The 14,070-nt window shown below is 48.2% G+C and overlaps 1 protein-coding gene across 2 annotated transcripts in view; it reads left to right on the forward strand.

Annotated features, from left to right (window-relative positions):
- The window catches only part of FOXK2 (forkhead box K2), a 50,176-nt gene that overhangs the window by 28,676 nt on the left and 7,430 nt on the right, over window positions 1-14,070 (forward strand). For both annotated transcript variants that reach the window (XM_084750254.1, XM_084750253.1), the window contains exons 4-8: window positions 2,992-3,138; window positions 9,410-9,603; window positions 10,212-10,387; window positions 11,441-11,737; window positions 13,230-13,439. In XM_084750254.1, coding sequence (XP_084606380.1) covers window positions 2,992-3,138; window positions 9,410-9,603; window positions 10,212-10,387; window positions 11,441-11,737; window positions 13,230-13,439 — 1,024 coding nt within the window. The remainder of the gene's footprint in view (window positions 1-2,991; window positions 3,139-9,409; window positions 9,604-10,211; window positions 10,388-11,440; window positions 11,738-13,229; window positions 13,440-14,070) is intronic.

Raw genomic sequence — 14,070 nt, forward strand, 5'->3', positions numbered from 1 at the left:
CTGTGCCTTCTGATTTTACCCTTACCCTAAGTGCATCTCTGCTGAGATGTGTGGTGGTGGCGTTATCATCATCATTATTATTAATTTATTTTCTAAATCACTTTACAGCCTGAACCCAGCCCCCTCCCTCCTCTCCTCCCAGTCCTGCTGTCATGCCCTAGACAGTGTTCTTATTTTTGTTGTTCTGCTTTTTGAGATAGGGTCTTTTTCTTTGCAGGCTGGTCTTAAACTCACTTTGTAGCATAACAATAGTTTGTTTTAAAACTGTAAATTCTAAAAATAAAAGGCAAGGTTGAGGAAGAGTCTGGAGACGTGGTTTCAGCTGTTCTTCCAGAGGACCTGGGTTTAAGTCTCAGCACTCAAGTGGGGGCTCTAAGGGCTTCCGCTCTCTCTGTCCTGCATGGCAGTGCACGCACATGGATCTAGACACACATCCACACAGTAAGTTAAATAAGTAGATAAAAAAATGCACTTTAGGCTGGGTGGTGGTGGTGCACGCCTTTAATCCCAGCACTTGGGAGGCAGAGGCAGGCGGATCGCTGTGAGTTCGTGGCCAGCCTGGTCTACAAAGTGAGTCCAGGACAGCCTGGAGACCCTGTCTCGAAAAACTAAAAAAACAAAGCAAAACAAACAAACAAAAATGCACTTTAGGTATGAACAGTATGCACAGCCCAGGCCTTGTGTGGATGAGCTTTGATAAGTGGTATCGTTTGGATACACTTTATTGCAGATTGCTTCTTTTAATTTATATTGCTTTGCTATTTTGCAGTGGTGCTATGCATTTTCCAGAAGTTCATACGGAAGCTAGGAGCTCTGTTCTCAGAGGCTAATACTGGTACATGTGGAATTTTGATACGTTAGAAAAGCTGGGAGGTACCAGCAGCCTGGAAAGAGCAGTGGACTCTGTTTGGCTCCTTAACAGGCATGTCCTCCTCAGGTGTAGAGCCTTGACAGGCATGTCCTCCTCAGGTGTAGAGCCTTGACAGGCATGTCCTCCTCAGGTGTAGAGCCTTGACAGGCATGTCCTCAGGTGTAGAGCCTCGACAGGCATGTCCTCCTCAGGTATAGAGCCTTGACAGGCATGTCCTCCTCAGGTGTAGAGCCTTGACAGGCATGTCCTTCTCAGGTATAGAGCCTTGACAGGCATGTCCTCCTCAGGTGTAGAGCCTTGACAGGCATGTCCTCCTCAGGTGTAGAGCCTCGACAGGCATGTCCTCCTCAGGTGTAGAGCCTTGACAGGCATGTCCTCCTCAGGTGTAGAGCCTTGACAGGCATGTCCTCCTCAGGTGTAGAGCCTTGACAGGCATGTCCTCCTCAGGTGTAGAGCCTTGACAGGCATGTCCTCCTCAGGTGTAGAGCCTCGACAGGCATGTCCTCCTCAGGTGTAGAGCCTTGACAGGCATGTCCTCCTCAGGTGTAGAGCCTTGACAGGCGTGTCCTCAGGTGTAGAGCCTTGACAGGCATGTCCTCCTCAGGTGTAGAGCCTCTACAGGCATGTCCTCAGGTGTAGAGCCTCGACAGGCATGTCCTCAGGTGTAGAGCCTCGACAGGCATGTCCTCCTCAGGTGTAGAGCCTCGACAGGCATGTCCTCAGGTGTAGAGCCTTGACAGGCATGTCCTCAGGTGTAGAGCCTCGACAGGCATGTCCTCCTCAGGTGTAGAGCCTCGACAGGTGTGTCCTCAGGTGTAGAGCCTCGACAGGCATGTCCTCAGGTGTAGAGCCTCGACAGGCATGTCCTCCTCAGGTGTAGAGCCTCGACAGGCATGTCCTCAGGTGTAGAGCCTTGACAGGCATGTCCTCAGGTGTAGAGCCTCGACAGGCATGTCCTCCTCAGGTGTAGAGCCTCGACAGGTGTGTCCTCAGGTGTAGAGCCTTGACAGGCATGTCCTCCTCAGGTGTAGAGCCTCGACAGGCATGTCCTCAGGTGTAGAGCCTCGACAGGCATGTCCTCAGGTGTAGAGCCTCGACAGGTGTGTCCTCAGGTGTAGAGCCTCGACAGGCATGTCCTCAGGTGTAGAGCCTCGACAGGTGTGTCCTCAGGTGTAGAGCCTCGACAGGCATGTCCTCAGGTGTAGAGCCTTGACAGGCATGTCCTCCTCAGGTGTAGAGCCTCGACAGGTGTGTCCTCAGGTGTAGAGCCTCGACAGGCGTGTCCTCAGGTGTAGAGCCTTGACAGGCATGTCCTCCTCAGGTGTAGAGCCTTGACAGGCGTGTCCTCAGGTGTAGAGCCTTGACAGGCATGTCCTCCTCAGGTGTAGAGCCTCGACAGGCGTGTCCTCAGGTGTAGAGCCTTGACAGGCATGTCCTCCTCAGGTGTAGAGCCTCGACAGGCGTGTCCTCAGGTGTAGAGCCTTGACAGGCATGTCCTCCTCAGGTGTAGAGCCTCGACAGGGAATTTGGACAGTTCTCCTCGAGTGCTCTTGTGACTTACGATCCCTGTCAGCTCTGCATCACACCTGGATGTGCCAGTTCCTCTCCATGTCTCAGGGGTCTCCTTGAAATGTGTCGCTCTGTGCTGCACTGAAGTCCAGTGGCTTCGCTTGGCTTTAGTTGATTTTTTTTTTCTTGTCATTAAAATTATCTCCTTAAGGGTTTTTGTTGGTTGGTTGGGTGTGGTTGTTGTTGTTGTTTTGTTTTCAGAGCTGAAGACCAGCACCAGGGCAGCGCTCTACCACTGAGCTAAATCCCCAACCCTTGTTTGTTGTTTTTTGAGACAGGATTTTTCTGTGTAGTTCTGGCTGTCTTGGAACTTACTCTGTAGACCAGGTTGGCCTTGAACTCAGAGATCTCCCTGCTTCTGCTTTCTGAGCTGGGGTTAAAGGAGTGCTGACTGGCTCCTGATGTGATTTTCAGTGTTTCTATGCTGTTCTACAATTTTTAAATGTACTTTTCTCAAATTTTCCCAATTATATTACTTTTATAATAAATACACTGTTGTAAGAATGCCTAAAATACTCTTGAATCTTAGGTGATTTTTTTTCCCAATGCAGGATGACTCAAAGCCACCTTACTCCTATGCACAGTTGATAGTACAAGCAATTACGATGGCTCCTGATAAACAGCTCACTCTAAATGGGATTTACACTCACATCACTAAAAACTACCCGTACTACAGGACGGCAGACAAGGGCTGGCAGGTAAGTCGTCTCAGCCGCCGGTGCTGCTGGTTCTCATTGTGTTCTGTACAGTGGCCTCTCCACTGAGAGAGCCCAGGGCCGAGAGGTCCTGTTCTTCGTTTGGTACAGAAAAAGCAACAGTTCTGGAGGAACCGGAAACTGACGTTTTTACTGTCTGGGAAATAAGGCTTTCCCTGAGGTGCACAAAGCCTGAGCTGGTTCCTTTTCTATATGCTGAGAGTGTTGGAGAGTTTTAAACTGAAGTCCGTTCTTTCCTCCATATTCATGCATCTCTGCTTCAGGGATGCAGGGACTTTTCCAGCTGTTGACCTGGGGTCACCATTGCCTCTTAGGATAGTTCCGATACTTGGCCTGCACATCATACAGAGATGCACACAGTGTGAGCTGCAGCCACCCATCTCCTGCCTCCTGCCTCTTCACACTGCTGCTGCGCTGGGTGTGGGTTCCCTGCAAGGTGGCTGTTGTTTGGTTGGGTTGGGTTTTGTTTGTTTTGGAGAAAGGATCTCACTTTGTAGTTCTCTGGCTGTCCTGAAACTCACTGTGTAGACCAGGCTAGCCTTCAGCTCAGAGGGATGTGCCTGGCTTTGCCTCAAGTGCAGGTGTAAAGGTGTACACCACACACTACACAGGCTTTTCTCTCTGTATCTGTCATTTACTGGGTGCGTAGAAAACTTTGGAAATTGATATGGGAAAGGGTAAGTTTGGAATGCAGAATATTAAACAACAAAAAACAAGAGCTGTATTGTGGGTTCTTTGTTTTGTTTTGTTTTTTCAAGACAGGGTTTCTCTGTGTAGCCTTGGCTGTCCAGGACTCACTTTGTAGACCAGGCTGGCCTAGAACTCTCAGTGACCCTGCTGCCTCTGCCTCCTGAGTGCTAGGATTAAAGGCCTGCGCCACCATGCCCGGCACCACTATGATGATTTTCAAAAGCCCCAAAGAATATTGCTTTATCCAGTCTGTTCCTTGGGTGAGCATGGAACACAGTCAGTGTGAGCGTGCAAGGACCCTTGAAGTCTAGAGTTTTTTTTTTATTTTGTTTCTTAAACATTCAATATTTGATAATTTGAAATAAAGGGGATTTGGAACGGAGTAGTTCTGAAAACTTGAGTAAGACTTGGGTGTGGTTGATTGTGTCTGTGTGCTTCTGGGGTATATTGCCCTGAGGACCCTGAGATCTAAAGAGACTGGAAGGACAAGGCCAGCTTGAGCCTTAGGACACATATCTGGGACAGACCCTGGCTACTGATTCTTGCTGGCAGCTGGGAGTGACTTCACACCCGCTCAGGGCAGGGAGCACAGCGTGACTGAAGGGCTGCTGAGTTGTTGGTGCCTCTCGTGCGTTCTCACCTGAGTGTTGCTGTTCCAGGGATGCTTCATTCCTCCTGGTTCAGATAGCTATGTAGTGGGAGAGGATGGCCTGGTCCAGAACCTGTGCTAATTCACGGGCATCACCACCCCCACCCCCACCCCCAGCCTTTCTCTGTGTAGCCCTGGCTGTTGGGAGCTCGCTCTGTAGACCAGGCTGGCCTCGAACTCAGATCTGCCTAGTTCTGTCTCCTGAGTGCTGAGATTAAAGGTGTACACCACGTGCCTGGTTCAATGGGCATGCACTTTTAACTTGCTCCTGTTCTTAGTTTTGTTTTTAGTTTATCAAGTTTTCCTTATGAGTTTTTATTTTCTAAATTTTCTTTATTATTATTTTTTATTTTTTTACATGTTTATATTATTGCACATATATACAATAAACTACCTACAGCAAGAAGAACCATGAAACAATCAGGAATGATATATATGTTACACTCACAGTATTTTGGCTAGTTGTATTTGGTGGCCTTGAAGAAAACATCTTTCCTATGTTGGTCCATCTAAAATTATGAATGTAAATCAGTATCTCATGTTTTGTCATGATCAACTTAAAACATATGTCTAGACTTAAAAACATCTTAACCCCTAAACAACTAAGTTTAATTGTAAAACTAAACTCTCTGGTCTTCAATCCCATCAGAGACTTGAGAAGGAATAAAATTAATTACTTGAGTAAACAGGAAGTGCATTTTAGCAGCTTCCCAAATGAGAAGATGGCAGAGACGGTTTGCTGCCTGAACAGTCACCCAAAACTCTATAACGTTGGAGCATCATCTTCAGCCTTCTGGCCCAATATCTCTGACATATATGTGAGGCAGGAATTATTGAGGACTTGCTTACCCTGTCTTGGCAGACTTTGGCCATCAACTCTGCCTGTATCGAAGCTTGCCCCTTTTTTTGTTTTTTGTTTGTTTGTTTTTTGAGACAGGGTCTCTCTGTGTGGCCTTGGCTGTCCTGGACTTGCGTTGTAGACCAGACCGGCCTCAAACTCACAGCGATCCACCTGCCTCTGCCTCCCAAGTTCTAGGATTAAAGGCGTGTGCTATCACGCCCAGCTGTATAACTTACTTATCCTAATTAGCCTGCAATAGCACTTTCAAAGTATTGGAGGTAAACCTTGTATTCTACTTAAATTATATGCATACAATACCTCATATTAGAGTAGAAATGTATATAATGTGTTTAAGATGAAGAATCATCTTAAATTTTAGTTCTGTACCACAGTATCAAAATTAAACTCATTTTGAATCAATATACAAAACTCTATAATAGTGAATTAAAAATAATTTTGTGAGTAACAATTACGGCCCTAAGTAGATTCACTAGTCTGCTTTTTGTCCTATCATCCCTTCACTATTCTTGGTTTTGGACCATCGACACTCATCTGATCTTGTACTGCCATGGAGCTCAGCTGCCGTTCCAAAAGCTGTCATTTAAATCTCTTTATGTCAGACCAATTTATTACTATTTTTCTTTGGGTCAGGGGAAGGCCTTTCAACAGAACAGCTCATGTAAGAAAGTTGGATCTCCAGGGCTGGAGAAATAGTTGGTTTAAAAACATCATCAACAGCAACAACTAGTACAGGAGGACCTGAGTCCCATTGTCAGAATCCATGTAGAAACTCAGGGAATTAGGGAGGTGAATGTGGGCAGCTCCCTTGGACTCCCTTGGGCCTTAGGCCTGTTAGAGACCCTGTATCAAAAATACCAATGTGTTTGGCTCCTAAGGAAGGTTTTCTGGCCTATACACACAGGTAGGCACACAACAGTTACAGAGGAGGTTTCCACCTGAGACCTGTTCTCTACAGGGTGTTGGGAGGAGGGAGCAGTCCCTCCCCGTCTCACGCACCCTGATGCGAAAGACTGCCTGCCTCTCAGAACTTTCAGGACACGGCGTGGGGGGGTGGGGGGGTGGGGGGTGGGCACAGCTGCGTATCAAACAAATTGTTTCTTAAATCGCAGAGGAAATTCTATCAAAATAGGGGCAGTTTGAGTGATTTTATAGAAAGATTGAATGTTTCTCTTTTTAAAAAAATAAATAATAATAATAATTTAAGCCAGGTGGTGGTGGTACACGCCTTTAATCCCAGCACTTGGGAGGCAGAGGCAGGTGGATCGCTCTGAGTTGGGGGCCAACCTGGTCTACAAAGCGAGTCCAGGACAGCCAGGGCTAACACAGAGAGACCCTGTCTCAAAAAACAAAACAAAACAAAACATTTATTTATTTTTATTTTATGTGCGTTAATGTTTTGCCTGCACATGTGTCTATGAGTGTCAGATCTTGGAGTTAGAGACAGTGGTGAGCTGTCATGTGGGTGCTGAGAATTGAACCCAGGTCTTGTGGAGAAACAGTCAGTGTGCATAACTGCTGCGCCATCTCTCCAGCCCCAGAATATTTCTGTTTATAATTTCTGCTACAGCACCAGCACCTCTCCATCTCACCCTGACTGTCAAGTCTCCTTGTGTTGTGTAGGCCTCAAACTTGAGATACTCCTGTGTCAGCCTTCTAAATAAAATAACTTGGGTTACAAATGTACTCTCGTGCCTGCTTCCAAAATGATTTTTTTATAATTTTACCCAGCTTGGAGTAGGATGTTTGCTGTACCTACCAAAAAGTAGGAAAAATTAGACCATCACCCTGTAAAGGAACCAGAGCTTGGTTTGGGACTCCCATGAGATGGGCGTGTGCTGAGCCGGGGGAGCTGGGCAGGGGGACGAGGCTTGTTTCATTCTTCCTACTTAGATAGAAGGGCTGTGTCCTTCTTTGTTTTTGATGAAAGACAAAGAATTACTCTTAAGATTACACTCGTGCGTAGGTTACCCGAACCTAGCACTTAGGGTTCTCATACTTGTAAGGCAGATTGAAGGCACATTTATCTTAGGCTTAACCACAGTGTGTGACCCTAAAGCTACACAGAGAGAGTTGACTGAGGGATTGCAGGTGACCTCACACTGCATGCAGACCCAGCTGCTGGTAGCTGTTACTACTCAGAACTGGAAGCACCAGTTCCCTGACCCCAGCACTGCACAGCTGAGTGAGGGGGAGGGTGATTGAAGTCCCTGCTTTATGCCATGGTGCATAGAAAGCCTCCTTGCCTCTGCCACTTTCCCACCATGCTAATGACATGCAAACTAGGGTGTTCCCGTGGGCCACTGTGTGCCCTGAGTGTGGGATGGGGGTCTGCAGGAACCACAGAGCCACAAGGACTCCCTTTTCCAGGTGGTGCTTCTGAGTTGACTAGCTTTCATCTGCTGTCAGATTGCAGTGATTCAGACTTTGGAATTTGCCTTGGGGAAGAAAACCATTTAAACATGGTATTCATTGATTTTTCTTTTCTTTTCTTTTTCTTTTTTAAAGATTTATTTATTATGTATACAGTGTTCTGCCTGCATGTACACCTGCATGCCAGAAGAGGGCACCAGATCTCATTACAGATGGTTGTGAGCATATTGTGGTTGCTGGGAATTGAACTCAGGACCTTTGGAAAAACAGGCAGTGCTTTTAACCTCTGAGCCATCTCTCCAGCCCATGATTTTTCTTGTATACATAGACTGAAGGTGATTTTATGTAATTTTTCTAGTGTACTCATGCTTGATGGCAGCTTGGCACATGAGGGCAAGTGGGGATTTTCTATTTGGAGCATCATGTTTCCTCAAAATTTTGAATTAGGGATGCTGACCCTGTGTCATCTTTGTTTGGGTTGCTTCTCTTAACATACAGCGTTTGACTCTGCCTGTCTTCCAAACCCGAAAGGTCTGAATGCAGCTGCTGAGGGCTGGCCTTCTGTGTCTGATGGGCACCAGAGCAGCCCCTTTGATTTTCCAGAATTGGAAGAAAGGCAGGTTGTCAGCGGTACCTGATAACACAACACTGCAGCATGTATGTCGTGGTTATTTAAAGTATTCTAAATCTTAACGAGCCAGACACAGCCGGGCCCCTTCACACTGCCTCTGAGGAGCTCAGGCCCTGTTTCCTGCCTGTGACTAGTCGGTTCTGGAATAGTCCCTGGGATTGATTGTAAAGGAATGCTAAATATTTGTTAGAGTTTTTAAACTGCCTGTGACAAGTCAGAATTCCAGGCCATGGCTAGTTTTATTAGAAGACTAACGGGAAGAACACTGAGGCCTTTGCATATCCCCAGATTTTATTTGCATTATTACCATTTTGAAACTTTGATTTTAAATTACTCAAATACCTAAGAATATGGTATATTAGCTGTTACCTCATGACTTTCTGTCCTGTGTGTGTGCTCTGCAGTGGGGTGGTCACAATTGAGGTCACAACAGGCATTGTCTCAGACCCTTGGGAAACCTGAAGCTGAACTTTCTGAAGAAGAATGATGGCTTTAGCAGTTGAGTTTTCTGTTTCCCCAGTAGAGTTCTTTAAGATGAAGGTCAAACAAGCACCTGGTGTGCTTTACAGATGCAGAGAAGAGCACTGGGGGGAAGGTGGGGTCCTTAACACTCCTGGTCTTGGCTGACTTGCTAAATAACTCCTTTGTACCATACTAGTATGCTTTAAATGGCTAATCATATGCAGAAACACGAGCTAACAAGTGTTTTAGAGGTGTGGCTTGTGTCAGCTTGTCTCCAGACAAAAAGGATTGGCTCTTTAGACTTGACTCCACCTAGCAGAAGACAAGGTGGCAGTGACAGGCCTGTTTCCTACCTTGAAGGAGACAGAAATGGGAAATGTCAGAGACTTAACCCTGCCCATGCCCAGGTTCCCCTCCCAACCCCAGACTCCCTGAGTTGTGGCTGCCAAGCGCCAGGGAGAGGTGCGGGGAAGCCTTGCCGTTGTGTGTGTCGCTGAGCATCTGGGTTTCGCTTTACAGGGCACTAGGACTTGGGCACATCTTCATTGCTCAACAAAGTGAACTCTCCGTATTTTTTTATATTTCATAGAATTCAATTCGCCACAATCTCTCTCTGAACCGTTATTTCATCAAAGTGCCACGTTCCCAGGAAGAACCAGGCAAAGGCTCCTTCTGGAGGATAGACCCCGCCTCCGAGAGCAAGCTGCTAGAGCAGGCTTTTAGGAAGAGACGGCCTAGGGGCGTGCCTTGCTTTAGAACCCCCCTGGGACCGCTCTCCTCTAGGTAAGGACTCAGGCACCGGGGGCTGCACCCACGGTCAATAGCATCGCCTCAGCATGTTGTCTGCAGATACCCTGACTGGTGCTGGGTGGGACCTGGGAAAGGGTGGTGTGCTCCGCCTGTGCTGCTCGCTGTTTCCGTGAACTGGATGTGCATCTCAAAGTGACTAGACTGCAGTTGGCAAGGTCATGGGACTACACGGTAGCTTTCCTTTCTTTGGCATGTGAACAGTTCTTTAAAGCGGCCTTTAGTTCCTGTAAACTCAAGATTTCTCATTTGCCTGATTTTAAAGCCAGACACTTTCCCTTCATTATCAATGTTTTTTGATCTAAAAGAGATGAGCTTACTAGAAACCTTAAGGCCCCACACCGATTCCTGCTGCGTAGGAACACTCAGGGAGGGTATTGAGCAGCCGCTGACATTGCGGGATAACACTGATACTGTCCACCTGAGGCTCACTGGATCCCCAGCTCAGTCTGTAGGTGAGTCCAGAGAAGGTCAGACACAGAACTACACTCAGCTGCCAGGAAACAGAAGACTCCTTAGATTAAGTGAGCAGTTCCCTCCAGAGTACCAGTGTGAAAACCCGCTGTCTTCTTTTGGTGACTCAGGAGTGCCCCAGCTTCTCCCAACCACGCAGGAGTGCTGTCTGCTCACTCCAGTGGCGCCCAGACCCCTGAGAGCCTGTCGAGGGAAGGCTCCCCAGCCCCTTTGGAGCCTGAGCCTGGCGCCTCACAGCCTAAACTTGCCGTCATCCAGGAAGCACGGTTTGCCCAGAGTGCACCAGGTGAGCCCACAGGAGAGAGGTGGCAAGGGTCAGGCAGTGGGACCAGACATAGGCACCTGCATTTGGCATGAAGCAGCCGTAAAACCCTCAGGAAGCTTTGTAGTTGGTGCCTGGCACTTTGTGTAATACCTGAGTGATGGTGGAAGGTTTTAGAAAAAACTGGTGATACTGGGAAAAAAAATTTTTTTTAAATCAGTGTCCAGGAGTGGTAGTATTTTATTGTAATAGTACCCAAGAGGCTGAGGCAAAGATTGAGAGGTTAAGGCCAGCCTGGCATACATACTGATAACCTGTTCCTAAAGACAAAACTAAAAAAAAAAAAAAATCAGTATTTTTTGGCACTGATTGGAACACAAATGAGCAGATGAGTATTTCCAGTCTAGTTGCACAGCCACAATATAGAATAACTGTGCCTCGGTAAGATGGGCAGATAGGCATTTGGCCACTAGGCAGGGTGTCCCAGAGAAGCCCTGCCCTGCCACCTGCCAAAAGGACACCACGCTTGGTGTCCCTGTCCTACCAGGGTAGAAATTCTGGTCCTGGGTGCAAATGACACGTGTCTTTAGGCCCACTGTACAGGGCATATTTTTGAAGGAGGAACATAAGTGTATTGTCAGAAATCAGAACAGTTTTTAGTAACTAGACATGGAAACTAAACCATCCTTGTTAAGATACCACATTCTGAGCCGAAGAGATGGCTTAGTTGTTAGGAGTGTTCCCTGCTCTCGCAGTGGTCCTTGCTTCATACTTGGTTTCTGTACCCACATTGTGTGGTTCACAACTATCTATAACTACAGTTTTAGAAGATTTAATGCTGTCTTCTAACCTCTGTAGGCACCATATACATATGGTGCACAGACAGAAAGGCAAGCAAAACGCTCAAAGAGGTAAACAAAAATACATCTTGAAAAAATTTAATAAAAAGATACTTGTGTCTCATTAATAATGTTCTGTGTTTCAAAGTCTAGTGTTGATGTTAGTAAGAGCTTAGTGTGGGAGCTGTGAGACCCAGGGCCATGCATGCCTCAGCACTGCCATGTTCTTTCCCAACAGGGTCACCTCTCTCTAGTCAGCCCGTCCTAATTACTGTCCAGCGGCAGCTACCCCCGGCCATTAAACCTGTCACCTACACTGTTGCAACCCCGGTGACCACATCCACCTCTCAGCCACCTGTTGTGCAGACGGTACATGTTGTCCATCAAATACCAGCAGTGTCAGTCACTAGTGTGGCTGGACTGGCCCCAGCAAACACATACACAGTTGCTGGACAAGCTGTGGTCACTCAGGCTGCGGTGCTGGCTCCTCCTAAGACAGAACCACAAGAGAATGGCGACCACAGAGAAGTCAAAGGTGAGCAAGAAAAAAACGTCTCCTGTGAGCTTTTCCTTCAGAGCCACAAGGCCATGGCCATGGCCTTGCCTGCTTTAATGTGTTCCTTGGGGGTTTGGTGGTGGTTGTTTCCTTACTGACTTTTGGGGGTGGCAGTACTAGAAATTGAGCCTGGGCCCACATACATCCTAGAGAAACCCTGCATCACTAGGCTACATCTCTAACTGCTTTACTCGAGTTAAAATTTTAAAATATGTTTGTGTGTGCTCACGTGTGCATGCACGCACATGGTTCAGGGGCCCTTGGAGGTTATGGTGCTGGGGTCAGGTCCTCTGTGAGCAGCCCTGAGCCCTGAGCAGCCCGCAGCCCTCAGCCCTGAGCCCTGAGCAGCCCTGAGCCAACTCTCCACTCCATCACTGGGCTTCAGATGTTTTTTTTATCGATATTATGGTCAAACCCAGGGCTTGTGCATGCCGGGCGACTGTTCTGCTTCTCAGCCATGTCCCCAGCTGTCCCAGGGCTTGTGCATGCCGGGCGACTGTTCTGCTGCTCAGCCATGTCCCCAGCTGTCCCAGGGCTTGTGCATGCCGGGCGACTGTTCTGCTGCTCAGCCATGTCCCCAGCTGTCCCAGGGCTTGTGCATGCCGGGCAACTGTTCTGCTGCTCAGCCATGTCCCCAGCTGTCCCAGGGCTTGTGCATGCCGGGCGACTGTTCTGCTGCTCAGCCATGTCCCCAGCTGTCCCAGGGCTTGTGCATGCCGGGCGACTGTTCTGCTGCTCAGCCATGTCCCCAGCTGTCCCAGGGCTTGTGCATGCCGGGCAACTGTTCTGCTGCTCAGCCATGTCCCCAGCTGTCCCAGGGCTTGTGCATGCCGGGCGACTGTTCTGCTGCTCAGCCATGTCCCCAGCTGTCCCAGGGCTTGTGCATGCCGGGCGACTGTTCTGCTGCTCAGCCATGTCCCCAACTGTCCCAGGGCTTGTGCATGCCGGGCGACTGTTCTGCTGCTCAGCCATGTCCCCAGCTGTCCCAGGGCTTGTGCATGCCGGGCGACTGTTCTGCTGCTCAGCCATGTCCCCAGCTGTCCCAGGGCTTGTGCATGCCGGGCGACTGTTCTGCTGCTCAGCCATGTCCCCAGCTGTCCCAGGGCTTGTGCATGCCGGGCGACTGTTCTGCTGCTCAGCCATGTCCCCAGCTGTCCCAGGGCTTGTGCATGCCGGGCGACTGTTCTGCTGCTCAGCCATGTCCCCAGCTGTCCCAGGGCTTGTGCATGCCGGGCGACTGTTCTGCTGCTCAGCTATGTCCCCAGCAGTTTCGCTTCCTTTTTAAAAATTATGACATAGTTTCAAGTTGCCCAGACTAGTCTTGGACCCTGCACTTAGGATCTTGTTCTTTGATCAGTCACAGTAGCTGTGGCAGTCCTGGCTCACCAGTATTGGAATTAAGCTTATACCATAGTTACTTGTTTTTAAGCTTTGCAACAGTGTATCATTTCCACCTTTTCTTTTATTTCAGTGAAAGTAGAGCCTGTCCCTGCAGTTAGCCCAGCCACACTAGGCACTGCTAGCCGGATCATCCAGACGTCACAGGGCACCCCTGTGCAGACGGTGACCATAGTGCAGCAGGCGCCTTTAGGTCAACACCAGCTTCCAATAAAAACTGTAACGCAAAACGGAACTCATGTGGTACCCATGCCTACAGCAGTGCACAGCCAGGTGAACAATGGTAAGCAGCCTCATTTGTCCTCGCTGGCTCTCGGGATTGCATCTGGGAGCAGAGGTTCTTACCTCGTTGAAGGAGTACTGCGTGTTTGCTTCTATCCTGACGTTGTATTTCTGTCTGTAGAGATGTTCGAGTTTTAAGTTGTAGGCAGTGCAACAATGCTCTGGGCGTTAGAGTAGGACATAAAAACTCTCTACCACACACACCCCTTGTCGCTAGGTGTTTGATTCAGTGTTCGTGAAGAGGGCGTCAGGTCCCCTGGAACTAGAGTTAGAGGGAATTGACAGCTGCCTTGCGGGTGCTGTGTGTGTGTGAGGGTCAGGTGACATGTAGCTCTAGGGTTCACACTCAGGTTGTCCCATGTAGACAGCAAGTGCCTTACGTGCTCAGCCATCTTATGCTGGCCGGTAAAGACAAGATCAGCTGCACAGTAAAGAGAGGCGTGTGCTTACTGACTAGTACATAGAGTTAAATCTTGCCTGTCTGATGCTGTAGGACTTAGAACAGCTGCACGTTTTTCAGAGCTGGTGTGTTCTTAAAGAGATTGCTCAGTGATAAGAGCACTCGCTATTTTTTAAGAAATGAAAACCATTAGCAACTGAAACAGCTTTTGAACAGTTCAACGGTGCAATAC

Source organism: Acomys minous, assembly GCF_964271855.1.
Source record: "Acomys minous genome assembly, chromosome: 12".
Taxonomy (NCBI): domain Eukaryota; kingdom Metazoa; phylum Chordata; class Mammalia; order Rodentia; family Muridae; genus Acomys; species Acomys minous.